The sequence below is a fragment of the Vicia villosa genome, unplaced genomic scaffold, assembly GCF_029867415.1.
Source record: "Vicia villosa cultivar HV-30 ecotype Madison, WI unplaced genomic scaffold, Vvil1.0 ctg.005364F_1_1, whole genome shotgun sequence".
Classification (NCBI taxonomy): Eukaryota; Viridiplantae; Streptophyta; class Magnoliopsida; order Fabales; family Fabaceae; genus Vicia; species Vicia villosa.
In genome coordinates this window covers 42,805-64,210 of record NW_026706610.1, presented here as the reverse complement: position 1 = coordinate 64,210, position 21,406 = coordinate 42,805, and the positions used below count along the sequence as shown (strand labels likewise).

Below are 21,406 nucleotides of genomic sequence, written 5' to 3'. Positions count from 1 at the left end.
CTAAGATCACTCCACTGGGGAATAAGATGACTCTCCTGGGGAAAACGGGTCAATCCGTTGGGGAGAGAAACGCTCTACTGGGAAGAACGAGGAACTCGGGCAAGGAACCTCATTAAGAGCTAGCTGGGGAATCAGACACCATTCCATCATGATTCAACTGGGGAGAAAGCATTCCGTCGGGAATAAGGCTTCTGGAGCATAGAGAATGCATTAAGATGTGCTTTACTGAGGATATGAGAATCCTGGAGCAAAGAAAGTCCCATCTGAAAGTACTCAGCTGGGGAATGAGAATCTTTCATTAAGAAACACTCGGCTGGGGAGTGAGAATCTCTCATGATTAAGTCCGCCGATATGCTGATACGAAGCGCTTGCAAACATGTACCTGCGAGACAAACAAATGCAAATGCCCCAGGATATAGCATGGTATCTTAGCCTGCCATCCCAGTTACACAAAACTCCGAAGTAGATTCAAAGGTTTCATTTCTAATCATGTATTGTAAAAGCAATGCAGTTTTCATATGCAAAGTTTAACACAAACTTAGGACGTTTTATGCAAACAAAACGGTAAAAGAAAACAGTTGTTTAAGATAAAAAGGATCTTTATTAATTGCAAAAGGAATGCTCATAAAAGAGCGAACACTTTTCAGAAGTAGTTCCTAGTAAGAGGTAACCACACATTTATTGAGTACGAGAGAAATGGCAATGTGAAACGGATATCCATTGATTTCGATCCCGCTATCACTTTTATAACTCCGACGCTCTCATCTCCTTGCTTTGGAAGACCGTACTCATTAGGATTGATCACTGCCCGATGACATCACCAAACTTGTGGACCCGACGGGGTTTGTGAGCGCCTTTAGGGATTTGAGTTGCCAGCGATGCAAACTCAAGAACACGGAGTCTTGCTTATCCCTCGGTCGGGAGCCCTAAACAAAGTGAGTGGATGTTGTGCATGCTTTAGGGATTTGAGCTGCCCGGTGCAAACTCAAGAACACGGAGTCTTGCTTATCCCTCGGTCGGGAGCCCTAAACACGACGATTGGAATTAGAAAATGCTTTAGGGATTTGAGCTGCCAGGTGCAAACTCAAGAACACGGAGTCTTGCTTATCCCTCGGTCGGGAGCCCTAAGCATGTATGAAGAGTGATTGCCATGGTGGCATGCGAGATGTAGTCATTCGCTTTTGTCCCTTTTTTACCTAAGCCGCCCTTTCGGGTTTTCAACTTAGCGGGTATATTTGTTTCTTTTTCATTCTTTTGCCTGATTCATTTTCTTTTCTCTTTTTTTTCTTCTTTTTTTTTTCTTTTTTTTTCTTCTCTTTTTTTTTATCAGGTCTATGCGAAGTATTTTTTGACTACATCTGCGTTCACAGGGTGCGGAAAGTTCTCGCCATCCATCGTTGCAAGCATCATGGCGCCGCCAGAGAATACTTTCTGCACAACAAAGGGGCCTTCATACGTCGGAGTCCACTTGCCTCGAGGATCGCCTTGAGGGAGAATGATTCTTTTGAGTACCAGGTCACCTGGTTTGTAGCTTTGGGGTCGCACCCGCTTGTCAAAAGCTTTTCTCATCTTCTTTTGGTATACCTGACCATGACCAATAGCCGCTAAGCGCTTCTCATCAATGAGGTTTAACTGATCCAAACGATTTTGTACCCATTCTGACTCGTCAAGCTCGACGTCTTTCATAATCCTCAAGGAAGGGATCTCAACTTCAACTGGCAATACTGCTTCCATACCATAAACCAGTGAGAAAGGAGTTGCCCCAGTCGATGTACGCACAGAGGTACGATAACCATGCAAAGCGAAAGGTAACATCTCGTGCCAATCTCGGTACGTCACTACCATCTTCTGCACAATCTTCTTAATGTTTTTGTTGGCCGCTTCAACAGCGCCATTCATCTTTGGACGATACGGAGAAGAATTGTGATGCTTAATCTTGAAGGACTCACAAAGCTCCTTCATCATCTTGTTATTGAGATTCGATCCATTATCAGTAATGATCTTCTCAGGAATCCCATAACGACAGATTATGTTGTGTTTGATAAAGCGAGTAATCACTTGTTTGGTAACATTCGCATAAGATGCGGCTTCAACCCACTTGGTGAAGTAATCGATGGCAACCAAAATGAATCGATGTCCATTAGAGGCAGTAGGCTTAATCTCTCCAATCATGTCAATGCCCCACATTGCAAAAGGCCACGGAGAAGTCAAGACATTCAACGGCACAGGCGGCACGTGCACTTTATCAGCATAGATCTGGCACTTGTGACAAATTCTGACATGGTTATGACAATCAATTTCCATAGTGGACCAATAGTAACCAGCCCTCAAGATCTTCTTAGCCATTGTATGCCCACTAGAATGGGTACCAAACTCGCCTTCGTGCATTTCCTCTATGATTTTTGAAGCTTCTTCCTTCACAACACATCGGAGCAACAGACCGTCATGATGCCTCTTGTACAATACACCACCGTTGAGGTAAAACTTAGCTGCAAACCTTCTCAGAAACTTCTTATCATTCACCGACGCTTCGGGAGGATACTCTTGAGTTTGGAGGAACTTTTTGATATCATGATACCAGGGATTACCATCCAACTCAACATCAGCCTCAAAGCAAAATGCTGGTTCGTCCAATCTGTTGATGGTGATGTTAGGCGCTTCATTGGCCCATTTCACTTTGAACATGGAAGCCAAAGTAGCGAGAGCATCAGCAAGATTGTTCTCTTCTCTAGAAATATGCTCGAATGTGATCTCATCAAAGTACGGAATGAGTCTCATCACATGCTCCCTGTATGGAATCAGATTCTGATGGCGAGTTTCCCAATCTCCATTGATCTGGCTAATGACAAGATTGGAATCCCCATAAACTTTCAAGTATTTGATTCGCAAATCGATCGCAGCTTCGATACCATAAATGCAGGCTTCATACTCAGCCATATTATTAGTGCAATCAAAACAGATTCTAGCTGTAAATGGAATATGAAAACCTGAAGGAGAAGTAATTACAGCTCCAACACCATTCCCGAGTGCATTAGAGGCACCATCGAACACGAGCGTCCATCGCGATCCTGGTTCGGGTCCTTCCTCTGGTCCGGGAATGTTACAATCTCTGATGTACAAGACATCCTCATCGGGGAATTCAAACTTCATCGGTTCATAATCTTCGACCGGCTGGTGCGCAAGATAATCCGCCAACACACTACCTTTGATGGCTTTCTGGGTAGTATACTGGATATCATATTCAGTCAAGATCATTTGCCACCTGGCTACTCTTCCGGAAAGAGCGGGCTTCTCAAAAACATACTTGATAGGATCCATCCTGGAAATCAGTAAGGTGGTGTGAACCAACATATACTGCCTCAGCCGGCGAGCAGCCCACACCAAAGCACAGCAAGTTTTCTCGAGCAGTGAGTATCGGGATTCACAGTCGGTAAACTTTTGGCTAAGGTAGTATATTGCATGCTCTTTTCGGCCAGACTCGTCATGTTGACCCAGCACACATCCCATTGAATTTTCAAGAACTGTGAGGTACATAATCAAAGGTCTTCATGGAACTGGAGGCATTAGTATCGGAGGTTCCTGCAGATACTCTTTCACTTTTTCGAATGCTTTTTGACAATCATTATTCCACCTGGCCGTCTGATCTTTTCTTAGCAACTTGAATATTGGTTCACAAGTGGCCGTAAGATGAGAGATGAATCTAGCAATGTAGTTCAATCTCCCTAAGAAACCACGAACCTCTTTTTCTGTTCTCGGCTCAGGCATCTCTTGTATAGCTTTTATTTTGGCAGGATCGACCTCAATACCTTTTCCACTAACAACAAAGCCCAACAACTTTCCGGATCGCACTCCGAAAGTGCATTTGTTCGGATTCAACCTCAGTCTGAATTCCCGAAGCCTTTCAAACAATTTCTGCAAGTGAACCAAGTGCTCCTCTTCAGTGTGAGACTTTGCAATCATGTCGTCAACATACACTTCAATCTCTTTGTGAATCATGTCGTGAAAAAGAGTCACCATGGCGCGCTGATACGTTGCCCCTGCGTTTTTCAACCCAAAAGGCATAACTTTATAGCAGAAAGTTCCCCACGGTGTGATAAACGTTGTTTTCTCCATGTCTTCTGGTGCCATCTTGATCTGATTGTACCCAGAGAAGCCATCCATGAAGGAAAACACTTTGAAAGGAGCAGTATTATCCACCAACACATCAATGTGAGGAAGAGGAAAATCATCCTTTGGACTCGCCCTATTAAGATCTCTGTAGTCCACACACATCCTGACCTTTCCGTCCTTCTTAGGCACAGGAACAATATTCGCAACCCATGGCGGGTAATTCACAACTTGCAGAAAGCCAGCATCAAATTGTTTCTCAACCTCTTTCTTAATCTTCTCAGACATATCTGGGCGAGTCCTTCGAAGCTTCTGTTTGACAGGAGGACTATCTTCCTTGAGAGGTAGACGATGTACCACAATATCTGTATCGAGACCAGGCATATCCTCATAGGACCAAGCAAAGATATCCGCATACTCTTTCAACATAGTAATAAGCCTCTGCTTCACACTATTCTCAAGCGCAGCCCCTATCTTGACTTCTCGGACTTGCTCTTTAGTGCCAACATTTACCATCTCAATTTCCTCCTGATGCGGCTGAATCGCTTTCTTTTCTTGTTTCAACAATCTGGCCAACTCATCGGGGAGATCACAATCTTCATAAGCTTCCTCCTCGGCTTGGTAGATCGGATTGTCAAAATCATAATAAGCAATAGCGGAACTGTTACCAATGAAATCCGTGGTAGTGGAACATCTGCATGATTGATGTTTTTATTTTAGTTTTATTTTTATTAAGCTATGTGCGAGTGTGTGCAAAAACATTGCCATTTAAAGGAAAAAGTTAAAAGAAAGACAAAGAGCAAAACATTTGAATGCAAAAACGTCCTTTTATTTCATGATTAACTTTGAAAATGCGAACTGCATGGCCCTACAAATGATTCACTACGCCTTGGGCAGAGCATAGGAATTATTGCATGATAAGAAAAGTAAAAACAAGGAATTTACTCCTGAGCTTGTGTAACTTGGATGACATCTTCAATTGTCCAGTTGCGAGGCATCTCCCCAGGAATACTTGGACGAATCCAGCTATCAAAGTCACAATCACTATCCACCTCTTCACCATTGACAATGGCATTAACCTGGCCATCTTGAATGACACCACCACTCACAAACTTGATCGGGCTAAGGATATTAGGCTTTGGCGATGCAATATGCTTTCCAGGACTGAAACCAAGACCATTCTTGTCAAATTTGGGACGCACGTCAATTACTTGCCCCCAGCCTTCCACCTTTCCAGTCTCAACAACAACCTGAGCGTCTTTCAGAGAAGACATAATCGTTTCTGGCTTCGTTATCTCATAAGGAGGAGTTCTCACAGCATTTACAGCTTCAAACGCTTGGAATGGCGTCTCATGTATTTCACCTTCGATCTCCACATACCGGAAAGAAGACAAGTGACTCACGATGTAATCCTCCTCACCACAAACCGTCACCACTTTACCGTCAACCGGATACTTCAACTTCTGATGAAGAGTGGATGTCACAGCACCAGCCTTGTGAATCCACGGTCGTCCCAACAGACAACAGTAAGCAGGTTGAATATCCATCACATAAAAGGTTGTAGTAAAGATCTGAGGACCAATCTGGATTGGTAGATCTACCTCTCCGAAAACAGACCTCCTTGAACCATCAAAGGCGCGCACTACCAACTCACTAGGCCTTAACTCCACACCGGCATAGTCAATTCTCATTAGAGCTGATTTGGGAAGCACGTTCAAAGAAGACCCAGTATCAACCAGAACACGGGACAAAGTCGTCCCCTTACACTCAATCGAAATATGCAAAGCCTTGTTATGGTTTCTCCCTTCTGGAGGAAGATCACGATCCGTAAATCCCAAACCGTTCCCAGCGGAGATATTATTGGCCACCGCCTCTAACTGATTCACAGATATTTCATGCGGGACGTAAGCACCATTCAGGATTCTCAAGAGAGCATCTCTATGACCTTCTGAACACATCAGCAGTTGCAAGATGGAAATCTTTGACTGGGTCTGACCCAACTGCTCAACAACTTTGTAATCAGACTTCCTGATGATTCTCAATAATTCCTCCACATCCTTGGAAGACACAGCACTATCAGGTGCCCCACTCTGAATCGGAGAGTTCTGGACATCGGGCACTACTTGTTTTCCTTTGGCCTTAGCCAAAGCATCTGCATTGTTTTGAACAAGCTGAGGGGAGAACACCCTACCACTGCGAGTGATCCTACCAGTACCGGCGAAGTTATCAGTGTTTGCAACTGAGGCCTCAACAAACTTCTCTTTAGATGGCTCGCCTTCTTCCTTCGTGCCATAGTAATATACGTCTGAACCATAATGCCAAGGGATGGCCTTCTCACTCTCATATGGAATAGGCCCTGGCACCGTAATCATCAACGCCGCTGGTTGTTCCTCATACGGGATACTGACAGGTATCTGAATAGGCACCTGAATACATATTGGAACAACTGGATCATAAGGAATTGAGATCACAGACACTTCACCATCCTCACTCTTCGCACCTCTCAATCTTCGATAGAACTGAAGAGGACCCTCGTCAATCAGCTTTTGTACCATACCTTTCAAATCAGCACAACCTTCAGGTTGACTTTTGCAATTCTCACAATCAACACCACAGCCCGGGAAGATACCGCTATTAATCAGATGTTGCTTCACAGATACAAGAGGAAAATTCAAACAGCTCACTTCAGATACAACCCTTATCTCTTCACTCTCAATGGCATTCACACCCGAACCTCCGTGAGCAGGCATCGGATTATTGACAATATTGGGTGTAGGAGTGAACTGAATAATCTTTTGGTCCAACAAATTTTGGACTTTGTTCTTTAACGCAATACACCTCTCGGTATCATGCCCAGCAGCACCTGAATGAAAAGCACATCGTGCATTCGCATTGTAATTCGGAGATTGTGTGTCCGGAGCATTCGGAGCATCTCTCAAAGTAATCTTTTCAATCTTAAGCAAATGTTGCAGCACCTGAGCATAGGTCATAGGAATCGGATCAATCTTTCTGTGAGGCCTAGTCCTGGGAGGATAGCGATCATTACTGGAACGCTGTCCCTGCTGATGTTGTTGTTGTGGTACTGGGATCATGACAGCATTAACCTGTGAATTATTTCTCCCTGAACCTCTTCTTCCATATATGGCATCTGCATTGCCTTCTTTCCTTCTGGCATAACCTTCAGTTTGCTTCTTACCACCAGTGGAGTTAGAAGAAGCTCCCAACTGAATTTTCCCCATCTTGAGGCCCATTTCAACACGCTCGCCATATCTCACCATTTCAGAAAAGTTTGCTGAAGCACTACAAGCCAAGTAGTAGTGTCCAGACAAAGTACTGGCAAACATGTCAATCATCTCACGTTCAGTCATTGGTGGCTGAACCCTCGCAGCTAACTCACGCCATTTCTGAGCATACTCCTTGAAGGAATCTTTAGGACCTTGAACCAAACTCTGAAGTTGAGTTCGATTCGGCGCCATGTCAACATTATACTGATAATGCTTAATGAAAGCCTCCACAAGATCTCTCCAGGAATGGATATGAGTACGCTCCAGCTGAACATACCACTCCAAAGAAGCCCCAGCAAGACTATCCTGGAAGAAGTGCATCAGGAAACCTTCATCCTCAGAGTATACCGACATCTTTCGATAATACGCCTTAACATGAGTCATAGGACAAGTCGCCCCATTGTATTTGTCAAAAGATGGAACTTTGAATTTTGGCGGGATCCTCACACCAGGAACCAACCCCAAGTCATTGATATCCATGCCTAACACCCCTTTGCCTTCAACAGCTCTGAGACGTTCTTCAATCAGACGAAACCTTTCAACTTCATCATGCGCACCCTCAGCACTGTGCCTTGATAGCTGATCAAAGTTCTCAACATCGAAATCCAGATTACCACGGTTCTGAGTATCTCTCCTTCCCAACAGACGAGACGGAGGTGGAGGTGGAAACCCGTGATGCTGATTGAAAGGATTATAGTGTCCTCCCATACGAGCAAACTCATTCGGATCATGGTGATCATCAATCCTACCAGATACATCCTCAAACAGCCCTTGGCGTCCTTCATTCTCATTCCTTCTAGAATTCTCGACGAGAACTCGCAAGTCATCCTGCCCCTTGGTCACATTAGTCAATGCTTCCATAAACTGCGCCATCTGCGCGTTCATCTGCTCCGTCAGTTGAGCTCTCATCTCAGCCATTTGTTCCTGAATCTGTTCCATCTGCCTTCTCTGATTGCTCCTAGTCGGATACGGGTGATTAGCCGTCTTAGAACTCCTTCTGGTAACAAAACAGCAAGACATGAGATATAAGACCTGCAAAACCTGCAAATATATGACATGTATGACATATGAATGATATGCATGAAATGTTTGTCAATTTTCAGGTATCCAAGAGTTCATCCCACTCTCAGATAGGACATAGAAACCCTGATACAGAATATATTCGAACAATAATCCACGCACGAGAATAATTCAACAAACTGAGCATATTCCATTCAAACATAACCGAGAATTTGAGTTCATACAAACAAAACACATAACCGTGTCACAAAGTGCTTATAAGGCATACAAAAGAAATCCAGAACATCAAAATGCGACCCCATCCAACAATCCTGGACATGGGCGACAAACATCAAGAATACACATCAAATCAAACCCCTAGACCAAACAAATCCAAACCACAGCAGCACTAGGATCGTCTGACAACAGAATGAGCTCCTCCATCTCCTCTCCGCTGGGACCGGAAGCTTGCAAGCTCTTCTTCAAGTCTAGCTGACTTGGCTTTCTCTTCCATCAACTGTTGTTCTGAATCCTGCATCCTTCTCTTGCTATTGCTTTCGGACCTTCGCAACTTCGCACATTCCTGCTGTTTTTGGTACAAGCTTTCTTCCATCAAATCATGAGATCGCCTTTGGGCACGTGTCATGCTTGAACCTTCACCTTGCGCATGCTTGAGCTTACGAGCCAATTCCGCCTTTTCGCGATCTTGAAAATACCTCTCCAAGCCAACCTCATTGTCCTTTGCTCTTAGTTTGATGTTGTCCGCTTCAGTTTGAATATAGAGTTCAGCCGCAACGGTATCAGATAAAACCACGGGAGGTTGCTCATACAATGGACATGACCTAGCAAATGGTAACAACAGATTTGCCACTCTTGCTTCAACCCACTTTCGGTAAGGACCCATAGCAATAGGAACTTTCTTGCTCAAAGTATTCTGATCTCTCCTGTGAACTTTGGTCCAAGCATACGCTATCTTTTCTAGCTCCAGAGGATCTTTACCATCAGCAAAGTACACTGATTCAAACGCTTCTACATCATTCTGAGCCCTTTCCATTGCATATCCCAATTGACGATAGGCGAGTGTGGGATTGTAACTAATGCAACCTCTGGTTCCCATGAGAGGAACGTTGGGATATTGACCGCAACTAGTGATGATGTTCCAAATCTTCCCCACACAATAGTTCCACCTGATGTCATAAGATGTGAGGTTAACAATCCTATCTGACCACTTAAGAGAACTCTTCTTGAGCACAAAAGGTCCTCTCACCGGCAAATGCAACATGAACCACTGATACAACAACGGAAGACAAGAACCAACAACATATCCTCCCTTCTTACTTCTCGAATGGATCGAAAAATAAGCGTCTGCAAGCAACGTTGGCACGGGGTTTTTGTTCATAAAGACACAAATTGCCGCCAAACTCACAAAGTTTTCTATTGAAGGGAATAAAACAATACCATAAATCATGATAGCAAGCAAACGACTAAAATCAACCCACTGCTCCTTCTTCGCCGCATCCTCAGCCCTACCGATCAAAAAGCAAAGATAGAAACCAGAAACACCGCCCGATGACTTCCAATTTCTTTCCACCTCCTTTATACCCATGTGAAGAGCTTCAGCTATTTTTTCAAATCTCACAACCTCGGGAACTCGAATGAAAGGTACATCATCAGTGATTCGGATATTGAGTATGTAAGAAAACTCCTCGAGTGTTGGCACCAGTTGATAATCCTGAAATGTAAAACACCTCAACTGTGGATCATAGAACTGAAACAGGGTGATCAAAGCCATTGGATCGAAAGATGTCTTGAGGATAGAGAGCAAATTGCCATAATCATGATTGAAGTCACGAAGAACCTCCCCTTCCAACCGAGAACTCAAACCAATCAACCCCGAAACATCAATATCCGGAATCTTATAAGCTCTGGTGTGCCTTGTACGCTCCTTGACAGTATCAGTGGGAATGTCCATCTTCAACTTGGGTGAACTCCTGAATATCCCTGAAAATATGACATGCAAATGCTTATTATTATACTTCTTTTTTTTTTTTTGCGTTTCTTTTGGAAATAAATATGCTATGATGCAAAGTGGTGGGACTCGTTGCCGCCCACCAGGCATCCTGGACTGCCGGTAACACACACATGATACAGAGCCAAAGGTTCGGCCCCCAAATGGTATACCATACGGAACACGGAATGTCAATCTACAGAACCAAAGCCCGTAGTCAACAACACACTGGAACAGAACACAGACTACCACTCGAACAAGAACCATAGTACCCCACGAACAGGAACCAACAGTACACTCGAACAAGAACAGCGGTAACCCTCGAACAAGAACAGCGGTAACCCACGAACAAGAACAGCGGTAACCCACGAACGAGAACAGCGGTCACCAACAATGTACCTGTTAATATGATCATTGATTCCCGCCCCACTCACGGGTAAAATCTAGGCCAAGGTAGGTCGAAAAGCCAACAGAGGATCGAATGTAGGCGCTATCATACGATATTGCCTCATTCCACCAAGCTCTGCCCGTGGATACGTGATCAGATCAATCAGGCATACGCCTTCTGTCCGTCACGGCCACTCTATTCCTAGTTCCTATGGTATCACTCATAGCTGGGTATTGGGCCTTTTACCTCTTGAAACACCCACCCACAGATAGAAATCCAGACAGTCCAGAATATGATGCAGAAAAGTAAAAGCGCACATAGAATGCAATGCAAACAGATAAATATGCAAAGCGATAAAAACACCCAAAGATAAACACACAAGCGCTAGGATCGACTCGCTAGGTCCGGACCAGCAACAGGTCGAGACGTCCCCAGCAGAGTCGCCAGCAGTCGCTACCGCGAAAATTAACAGAGTCGCCACTAACATATTTATCCTGAAAAGGAAGGGAATGCCAGCAAACCACAAAACAAAACAACGGTCTCACGACCAGAGAAAAGGGTAAGGGAGTCGGTTACGCGAGGGGAAGGTATTAGCACCCCTCGCGCCCATCGTACTCGATGGTATCCACACTTGTGTCTAAAACTATGGGTGTGTAACAAATCTATGCTAATCTGGACTAAAATGAATGCAGAATGTAGGGAAAAGAAAGGATTATGCTCGCACGGGCCCTACCCCGCTGCCTACGTATCTGTTCCGCTGCTCGACCTTTGGAGACTTATGCTTGGGAATGGAGCGGAAATAACAAGCTCTTAAGAAAAGAAAATCAAAGAGTGTGGTTTGTGTTTTAAAGAATGCATGAGGAAGACCTAAGCTAAGGGGGAAAGCTTGCTACCTAATGTTATCATACAAAGGATATCAGTCTAAACTAAACTAATCAACCTAGGAGGGAAAAGGGAAGCAAACAATGAGCACACAAACGAGCATCCGCTCGTAAAGCAAACAAACCAACGGTACTGACCGAATGGTAGAAAAGCGGTCCCGCCATAGCCAAGGGGAGCAGCTCAACCCAAGTCAACCAAGCATTAGACCTCGTGAAAATGATCGGGCCATAGACAAGAGGGCGGACCCCTCTCAGCAACCAAGCCGTCACGGATCATAAAGGAAAACGGTGCGTGCGTACACCGAGCATCAACGTCGAGCGACGCGGGCTATAGGAAAGGCGGGGGTCCGGCTGCATGAACCCTTTTCCTGACATACTCGATAACAAGATCTTGTGCAGGTTCAGAAGCGAGCAACACGTAGCGTGCGCATACTGAATAGACTCGATGAGACTAGGCGGGGGTTGATTGCTAACCCTTTCCGCATGCCTTCTATGAGGACTTAACGGAGTGCCATATAGGACTTATTACACCGTGACTCCCTGCCGCAAAGCACAAATATAAACACACCAACAAAAACAGAGCCTCTTTCGAGGGCTTGGCCAGATGCATGTCTAGGTCCTACTTCTCATGTTAAGGGATGATGCGAGAAAGCGATAAAGTACAGAAAGAAGTAAAATGAAACGGAATCAATACCAAACGGATGATGATCCGTAAACTGAAGCGAAGAGAGCGAGTAAACTAGGATCCCGCGAGCGAGCTAGCAAAAGCAACAGCAAACATGTCAGCACTCCGATTAAAATCCGCATAAGCAATCAAGAATCGGCGCGATGAAAGTAAATCACGCGCCAACGTGTGCATCGGGCACAACGAATACCATACACCTGCAAGGGAAACAGAAATCCGGACAAGCAAGAATAATGATAAAGGATGCGTGTAGAAACGCGAATCAGAGAGAGGATAAATGTCGTGTCCCGCAAATAAAGCGGAACACGAGAGCGGGCATCGACCAGAGCCTCCATGTTGCCTTGCATACTAGCACACACGTTAGAGATAACAAGACACCGCAATCGGAATTGCGTTATTGCATTATAAGCTGAATCGGAAATGGATAACGGAATAGAAAGTGAAAACATAACAAAAGCGAATAAAAAGAAACATGGGATAGTATTCAAAAGCAAATCAAATATGTACACTAAAACTACGGAAGCCAACACAAGTATTTACATGCACAACGGTACACCGAAACGGCAAAACCGGGTAAAAACAGTGAAAACTAAACTCGTCAGAGTTAAACCAAAATTTTATTGCAAGGTTAAAACATGCTAAAGAAGTCAAATATGCGATTAGAATTTACAAAATCGGTCCGGAGGCACGACTTTCGGAACAGGGGCAGTAGCGAAAACGGTAAAAAAATTCAGCCGAAACCGAAAATACTGTTTAAATAGCTCCGAAAATATTATTACGTATGAAAAACATTATTCACACGCTCAAAAACTTTTCCTAAATCAAAAGATATGGTATTTTCATTTAACCCGATGTACCGCTTCCCTGTGCAAAGTTAAGAAAAAAAAAACGAAGAGAAACATTCAGCACTTAGGAGCATCAATTATCTTACAAGCAAGACTTATTATCACTTAGAAACAATCCACAATTAAAACATCAAATGCTAGTGTAAACTTCTCCTCAAAAACTAAATTTCTACAAGTCAAAAGAAGAAAACCACAACAATCACTCAATTAAAATTCTGCATCTTTAAAGTTCGAAACAGCCCCGAGTACACTAAAATCATGTCATATGCAGCAAGTAACAATCAGGATCCAGCACACAACACAACATCATATCAATAACTAAGAATTATTCCCTCAAGAATTATACACTTCAAACTTCAAGTTTCATGTAAACATTTTAGCATCAGCAATAAGTATATAAAAAAAAACTTCAATTTTTGAATATCAACATCAATGGCATCTCATGAAGCATACTTGGATCATCCCTCTCATACAAAAACAACAACAGTGACTCATGTTTCTAACTTCATGTTAGTGCAACCATTAACAACAGTGTACTGTCTATACTCTTATTCTCATCTAACAGCAAGTTACAACACTTATATTCAAGCAATTTCTTTCAAACAAACAAAATGAGGCCATTCTTAACAACCTAAAGCATTGTCACCAAATAGAATCCAGCATCACTCTATTCACATCAACACACTTCTTGTAGTTTTTCTTGAACAACAACAAAAGCTGCAACATGTTAACCATTAACTTCCGACACCAAACTTGATTAAAGGAACAACGTTATTAACATACACTATCAATAGCAATACCTCATGAAATTTTCCAGCCCTATCCCTTTGTTCAAACAGCCACAAAACAACCAAAATCATTTCTAATTTTCATGCTTTAACAAGTCACACAAAACAACACAATTATCAATTATTCATCTAACTTTCAGCATTGTTTCGAAAATTGTGTGTTATGAACCTCACGGGACAGCAACGTCACAACTTGCGAAATCTCAAGAGAATTGGCTTAAAAACGCACAAACACAATACCGAGTGGTTCACCATCGAGCAATTATATGCAAACATGCATGATAGGAAAATTAAAGCACAATTCACATGTTAGAGACTAAATGGGACAGCAACACACACTCATGTTAGAACTCATGGAAACACGCACCGAAATTGGAATTTAAGCATACGATTCAACCTTTAACACTCAAGCAAGCATGAATGAACATTGAATGAAATTAGGCGAGCCAATTAACATGTATTTTAACTTTCAGTACAGCAACAAAACATCAAAAAAAGTCTCACCGAATTGATTTCAGAATTCACAAATTAACTCTCGCAATTCTTTAATATCCAAAACTATGCAAGAACAAAACATGCTCACCATAAAAAGAGATATCTAAAGTGTAAATTCACATGGGACAGCATATATATTGTCATGAAAATGAAACCAAAACAATTATTCATGATTCATATAATCCATCCTTCACGAACTCGATCCAACTCATGTCTTCAATGAAAAATCTCAACAAATAAGTAATTCCAACAATTATGGTTTAGCAACATACTATTATCAACAATTCATATTAAGCTTCGGAATTCACTACAATTAGTTCTACAAGCATAGACACCACTACAAGAAATCATCAGCGCCATCACCTTAGCAAGCACACCAATTTTATTGTCAATCTTCAATTAACAACAACATGACTCAAACAACCATTATTCATGAAGCCACTTCTTGAACAAACAAATACTCTTCGTCACATTTTCCACAACAATCCTCAACAACAACTATATGTCAACAAAACTTCACAGCATAAGCATAAATTCGAACATCTAACGTGCACAATTCGAATATCACTTTCTTACGAGAATAATCCTAATCAAAAACTCAAATCTCCATACAAACTATAACTCTTATCAATTCCCAGCAACATTATCACTTAGGCATTCAACAATATCCTTCTCAAACAATTACCGCAACTCAATTTGAACCACAGATAACTGTTATCAATTAACAAATCTAAGTAGCAAGCATCAAGAACAAGCGAACTTACCGATTGAAACTCGAACGTGATGCGAAGATGGAAAAAAGTTGCAGCTCCGGAATCGCTACAGCAAGGAGCAGTGTTGGCGAAATTACGGTGATCGGAGAAGGCGCGACAGTGGCTTGGCTTGGACTTGCGGCTATACGTGGCGGTCACCGGCAGAAATAGGACCAGAATAAGATTGACGCGACGGAGGGAGGCTGCGATCAGAGTGAACTCGCGTAGGAAGATTCATCCGAGAGCCATGAGGTGTTCATTGTTCTTGAAGCTTGATAGAGTTCTTGAAGTTGTTGGAATTTTTCCGGATTTTTGTAGTTTTTGATTTTGAGAAAATTGTGAGAAGATGAGAGAAAATGTTTTTTGAGAAATTTTTTTGGTGAATTGGAATTATTAAGAGAAAAGGAGGGAAAATTGTTTATATAGTGTAAGTGGTGAAATGTCAAAAACGCCCCCGACGTATCTCTTTTTGCTTATTTTCGGGGAAACGTGAATCGGTGCGAAATTCGAAAATAAAACGAACATCACTGTGAAGGTGACCAAATTTGTGACTCGTGGCCGCGAGAATCGTCTCAATCCGACAAACGGTGAGAAAATTATGCGTGTTTGAATGACGAGAAAAATCGGTTCATCTGGTACGACTGTGCAGAATTTTGCGAGTACCGCTCAAAGAACGTGATAAAACTCAAACTTCGGCTCGAAATCTGACTTAGCACGTGTGACGAAGAATCGAAGATAACGAAATTTCCGAGTGAATGCCGCCGGAATGGACCTCATACGATAAAAATCGAAGAAGTTATGAATTTTCAAACTCGCCGCGACATACCCGAAAGCACACTTTTCACTGAAAAATCAAGGCGTTCTTCAAAATGCTGGGAATTTTTGGTGCATAATTGGTCTTCGGTCCGAACATATAAAATCTTGGTAATGATGACTCGGAGCTCCAGTTAAATTTTCAAGCGAATCCGACTGGTGGATTAGGAGATATGAATTTTTTATTGTCCGAAAACCTGCGGTTCAGCACCATTTCTTACTGTGAAATCTCCATAAATTTATAAATCTGACAACCTTCCTCAAAGAATTGGCTTTTGAGCCGAACACGAAAGTTGTAGATATCGTCGAAACAGTCGGGGTCACGCGGGAACTCAGTCCATATCATCTTCCAGATAGTATTTGTGAATTTTCTCGTACTTACACTGTTTAAACCATTTTTTACACCGTATCTTCTTAAACCCATGAAAACTCTTTATTATTTTTCTTCAATTTTTGAATGACGAAATAAACGTCATTATTAACTTATAGCTCAAATAAAGAGGGCAAATTTTGGGGTGCAACAATAACAACAGTTTCCATTCTAGTATTGGAATGACACCTTTTGAGGCTCTTTATGGTAGAAGGTGTAGAACTCCTTTGTGTTGGTATGAATCGGGAGAGAGAGTTGTGGTTGAACCCGAGTTAATTCAAGAGACTACGGATAAGATTAAGATGATTCAAGAGAAGATGAAGGCTTCTCAAAGTCGTCAGAAGAGTTACCATGATAAGAGGAGGAAGGCTCTTGAGTTTGAGAAGGATGAACATGTGTTTCTTTGAGTTACGCCAATAACGGGTGTTGGTAGAGCGTTGAAGTCACGTAAGTTGACGCCGCGTTTCATTGGTCCTTATCAGATTTCAGAGAGAGTAGGTGAAATGGCATATCAGATTGCATTGCCACCGTCTCTTTCTAATCTTCACGAAGTGTTCCATGTGTCTCAATTGAGGAGGTACATTCCGGATCCATCGCATGTGGTTTAATTAGAAGATGTTCAAGTGAGAGATAATTTGACGGTTGATACATCACCAATGTGAATCGAAGATTGAGAGGTGAAGAAGCTTCGTGGTAAGGAGATTGCTTTGGTGAAAGTGATATGGGGTGGAGTCGCCGATGGTAATATCACTTGGGAACTCGAGGATAAGATGAAGGAATCGTATCCGGAGTTGTTTGTTTGAGGTAATTTTCGAGGCCGAAAATCTTTTAAGTGGGGGAGAGTTGTAACATCCTATTTTTATTAGATCTTATTTAATTATGAGTATTTGATATTTGATAATTGTTTGTGTTTTATTTAATTATTGTTTGTGTGATAATTATTTAATTGGGTGGTAATATGTTATTTAGCTAATTAATAAATGGTAGAATTTTATTTGAAATTAGTTAAATGGGCTTAGTTGAGTGAGAAAGAGTATTAGGTGGGTTAAGCCCAATGAAATAATGAGAGTTAGAAGAGAATTTTATGAGTTAACCTAAATGAGATAGAAAGATAGAAAGAAAAGTAGAGAAGAGGAAAGAGGCGAAAGAGTATAAGAGAGAAGAGGAGAGGATTGTAGATTTCTTGAAGTTAGAAGGAGAAATTCAAGAGGTAAGGGTTTGAATACAAATTCTTGTAGAATCTATGATTGGGTAATGTTGTATGTGCTAAAACATGGGATTTCACTTTGAGTATTTTCATAATCCATGAGATTTGTGTTGTTTGATGTTGTTTATGCTTGGAATGGGTAGAAATAATATGTAACTCCTGATTCTTTACTTGATTCTATGAGTGGGTTTTGATTTGTAACATGTTGGATGAAAAGAATGTAAAAACCTAACTTTGGGATTTGGGTGAAATTCATAGACTTGCATAATTAATGAAACTTTGATGAATCTAAGGATACATATGGGTTATGAGTATGATATGTATGTGAAATTCGTGTGCAAATAATGAACTGAACTGTGAATTGAGTTATGAAATGAAAAGAGGAAACTGTGCTGATTTTACACAGAAAATTCACTTCTGCGTTGTGTTCGCGACGCGAGCGAAAGGTGGCGGCGCGAACTGAATGAATTCTAGAATGATTGGTTCTGCCTCGTACTTCGTGGCACGCACACGTGGATGCGGCGCGAACTGAATGCATTTTGAAATATATTGTTTCTATTTGTTACTTCGCGGCGCGACCAAGGGTTGGCGGCGCGAACTGTATTCAAAAATATTTTCTTGTTTGCTTAAGACTTGACTTGCATACCTATTACTTCTATATGTTCATTATGTGTTATTAATTGATTAAATAACATGTGTGAGGTGTAATTGAATGTATTATGTAATGGAGTGCTAAATGATAATTATGTTGAGATTGGATTGAATTACATGTTGAGTAATGTTGTGCAAAGTTGGAAAGATGTGATTGTGTAGTTTAAGAGATAGAGAGATCGTCTTAAATGCATGAGTCTTGTTTTGTTGCACACGTACACAAGCATGAGTCTTTGAAAGTGGCAATGTTGGGTAATCTCGCAGAGGTTATTTACTTGTCCCAAACCTAAGGAGTACGGGGTTTGAAAGCTTAACGAGTATGGGGCTTTGAGGTGGTTATCTAGTCTTGAGAGAATGACAATCGGCATGACCGGAAATGATAACAGAGGGATCCACATGCATATCGCATAGAGTCACACTTGAGTCGCACGTGTCGGTGTGAAATGTTGTTATGTGTGATTAATGTCATACCCCAATTTTTGACCCTAAGATCCCACATCTCAGGCTTTGTTTAAATCACATCAAGATCATGTGTGAGGTTCTCTTGCGCTTCTCTTATTTTGAGCTCACCTACAGGGGAATCACCAGGCGCATCTTTGTTCATATTTCTATTCATTTTTAGTTATTATGTTTCACTAACCATTAATCAAAATTCAAAAAATATGTATTTTTTTATTTTTTGTTTCTTTATTAGATAGGGTTTAAGGATCAAGAAGTTCAGGTGATGTTTCTAATCAGGGTTCAGAGGTTTGAATCAAGAATTTCTTATTATGGTGATGTGTTCATGTTCAATTAAATGATATTGAATTTTTGAACATTTATTTTGTTCAAGAATTTGATTCAAGATAAAGAGATCGTGAAAATGGAATTGTTTGGAATTCAAGTCTAAGTTTTAAAAGGTTGGCAAGACTTTTTCAAAGTTCAAATCTCAATAATATTATTCAAGACATTATTACAAGGAAGGTTGTGAGATGTTCATCATGATTAATTAAAGTCCTATATCTAAACTTCAAGATCCATCATTCAAGTGCAATCCGTAGAATTTCTTTCTAAGAAAGTAAGCTCCAAATTCTTGAGTTCACATCATGTTGCAAGTTTCTTTCAAGATACAAAACTTTATCTCACAATTATCTCATTCTCCATCAATACATGAAAAGAGAAGAAAAAGAAAGTTAGAAATATTTATTCCAAAAGCAACAATAACAAATCTGTTTCAAATTCTACAAGATCAGTCCAAATACATGAAACAATTCAGGCCCATTTATCATGAATTCACACCACACATTGCAAACAAAAATGATATTTCGGAGCAACAATAAATCATTTTCGGATTGGGCTTGATAGAAGAATGCAACATTTCATCAAAATCATTTCTGAGCCCATTTTGTTCATCCAAAACCCTGAATCTGAGCAGTATATAAACATTCATTTTCACTGACACAGGGACCTTTTGCTCAGAACTTTTCAGACTTACTCAAAACAAAAATCAGAAAAAACTCACCTGAACCGAGCTTGACCGAAAACCACCGCCGGAATTCCAAAACCGCCGCACCGGAGTTCCAAACTGCCACCGTTCCTTGACTTCTTTGCGCCTGAAGGTTGATAATACCTCTCTGATACCGAATCCGTCTTCATTTCTTGAGTTTTTTGTGATGTAGAGTTGATATTAGACTTTTTGTTTCTATACTTATTTTCAAGATCTACAAATTGTGGTAACCTTTTTTAGAAAACTAACCTTGGATTCGTGGAAAGGAGAAGTAACCGAGTAGAATCACGTAAAAAAAATTAATTCTGGAAAAGTTTCGTGGTGGCCGTCGTGTCGGACCACCTCAGGCCGCCGTGCGCTGTAACATCCCGATTTTTATTAATATTTTTATTAATTATATTAGTAATTATATTGTTTGGTGTTTTTAATAATAACTTATTTATTTAGTTATTATGTGATATAATAATTATTTAAGTATTTAATTATGTGAGTGTTTGTGTTGTTTGACTTAATTGAGTTATTAGAGAGATATAACTAAATGGGCCTAAGTGATAGAAACATAATGGATGGATTGATGGGTTAAGCCCAATTGACATAAGTGAAATAGTAAGAGAAGGTTAGGGTTTTAGAGGTTACTATTTTCATTTGGGGGAAAAATAGGAAGAAGAGAAAAGAGGCAAAAGGGAAGAGAACAATGGTGGAAGAGAAAAGCTAGAAGAAACCTCATTTTCGCAGCAAGTTTCAGCATTGAGTCACCTTAGCAAAACGGATGTATCTTTCAATCCAACCGTTGGATCGTCGCGTGGTTTTGACACAACGTTCCTGACTCATAGAGGTAAGTTCTGACCGGAGCGATTTTGATTTTGAGGATTTTAAGTTCGTCTGATAAGCTGATTTCCCAACTGGTTTTTAGGTGTGTCTCCAAATTATGTTTGAAGGATTTATTTTGGAGAAAAGCTTAGAGCTATGGTGAAAGAGTTCATATTTGCCAAGGTAAGGGTGGGGTTCTTTCATGCTAAAGGGTTGTATGATAGTATGTTATAGTGGGTTTAATTCTATACTTTGATATCCATGTTCTTCTATGTTGCAATTTTGGGTATTTGATGATTTGTTGGAATGTGATGATATAAATGTGATAAGTTGTGTGCAATTGATAATCTATGTGTATTAGATTGTTATGTTTGTTGTGAGTAAACCATTGATAGTGAAATAATGGGTTTTGTTATAGAATTGGAAAATAATGGAATAGAAATATAATAGTTGAATTGAAATTAATATAGTTTAATTATTAATTGGATATTTAAATTATTAGTTGAATTGATTCCAATAAGTCTATGTGATTGGAATATACTTGGACTTGGACCAATTATTCGGTTTATCGGTAAATTACGGTATTTTGAGAAATTGTTTGTAATTGTGTTTTGGCTTGAATATGTATGTTGAGAAATATATATTGTCATGCCAATGATGTTGTTTTGATATTGATTCTTTATGGTTAGTTGGTTAGCATTAATTCTAATGATTAATTGCTTGATGTTGAAAATGTGTGTTCATGTATAATTGACAAAAATGAGAATTAACATGAGGTAGTATGATTACTAGTGTTAATTGGATTGTGTGAATCGTAATTGATTAATTGGCCTCTCA

At 40.9% G+C, this 21,406-nt stretch overlaps 2 protein-coding genes across 2 annotated transcripts; both read right to left on the bottom strand.

Annotated features, from left to right (window-relative positions):
• Nucleotides 1–337: 337 nt before the first annotated feature.
• Nucleotides 338–8,309, bottom strand: LOC131642587 (uncharacterized). The gene is made up of 3 exons (XM_058912822.1): nucleotides 8,102–8,309; nucleotides 6,162–7,720; nucleotides 338–382 (listed from the first exon to the last, which is right to left on the bottom strand). Exons 1-3 carry the CDS (start codon nucleotides 8,307–8,309, stop codon nucleotides 338–340), a joined length of 1,812 nt encoding a protein of 603 aa, XP_058768805.1.
• Nucleotides 8,310–8,575: 266 nt separating this feature from the next.
• Nucleotides 8,576–15,465, bottom strand: LOC131642585 (uncharacterized). Its single transcript, XM_058912821.1, has 3 exons — nucleotides 15,245–15,465; nucleotides 12,362–12,425; nucleotides 8,576–10,391 (listed from the first exon to the last, which is right to left on the bottom strand). The coding sequence occupies exon 3, from the start codon at nucleotides 10,360–10,362 to the stop codon at nucleotides 8,800–8,802; it is 1,563 nt and encodes a 520-aa protein (XP_058768804.1). The 5' UTR covers nucleotides 10,363–10,391; nucleotides 12,362–12,425; nucleotides 15,245–15,465; the 3' UTR covers nucleotides 8,576–8,799.
• Between the last annotated feature and the right edge of the window lie 5,941 nt (nucleotides 15,466–21,406).

Excerpts from the sequence above, each read along its gene's own strand:
- LOC131642587 (XM_058912822.1), bottom strand. The coding sequence starts at position 8,309 with ATGGCTGAGATGAGAGCTCAACTGACGGAGCAGATGAACGCGCAGATG. Across the intron at positions 7,721-8,101 it reads TGATCCGAATGAGTTTGCTC|GTTTCCTGATGCACTTCTTC; the intron begins GTATGGGAGGAC and ends CTGAGGATGAAG. Across the intron at positions 383-6,161 it reads GTGCTGTGTCTTCCAAGGAT|GTACATGTTTGCAAGCGCTT; the intron begins GTGGAGGAATTA and ends TTTGTCTCGCAG.
- LOC131642585 (XM_058912821.1), bottom strand. The coding sequence starts at position 10,362 with ATGGACATTCCCACTGATACTGTCAAGGAGCGTACAAGGCACACCAGA.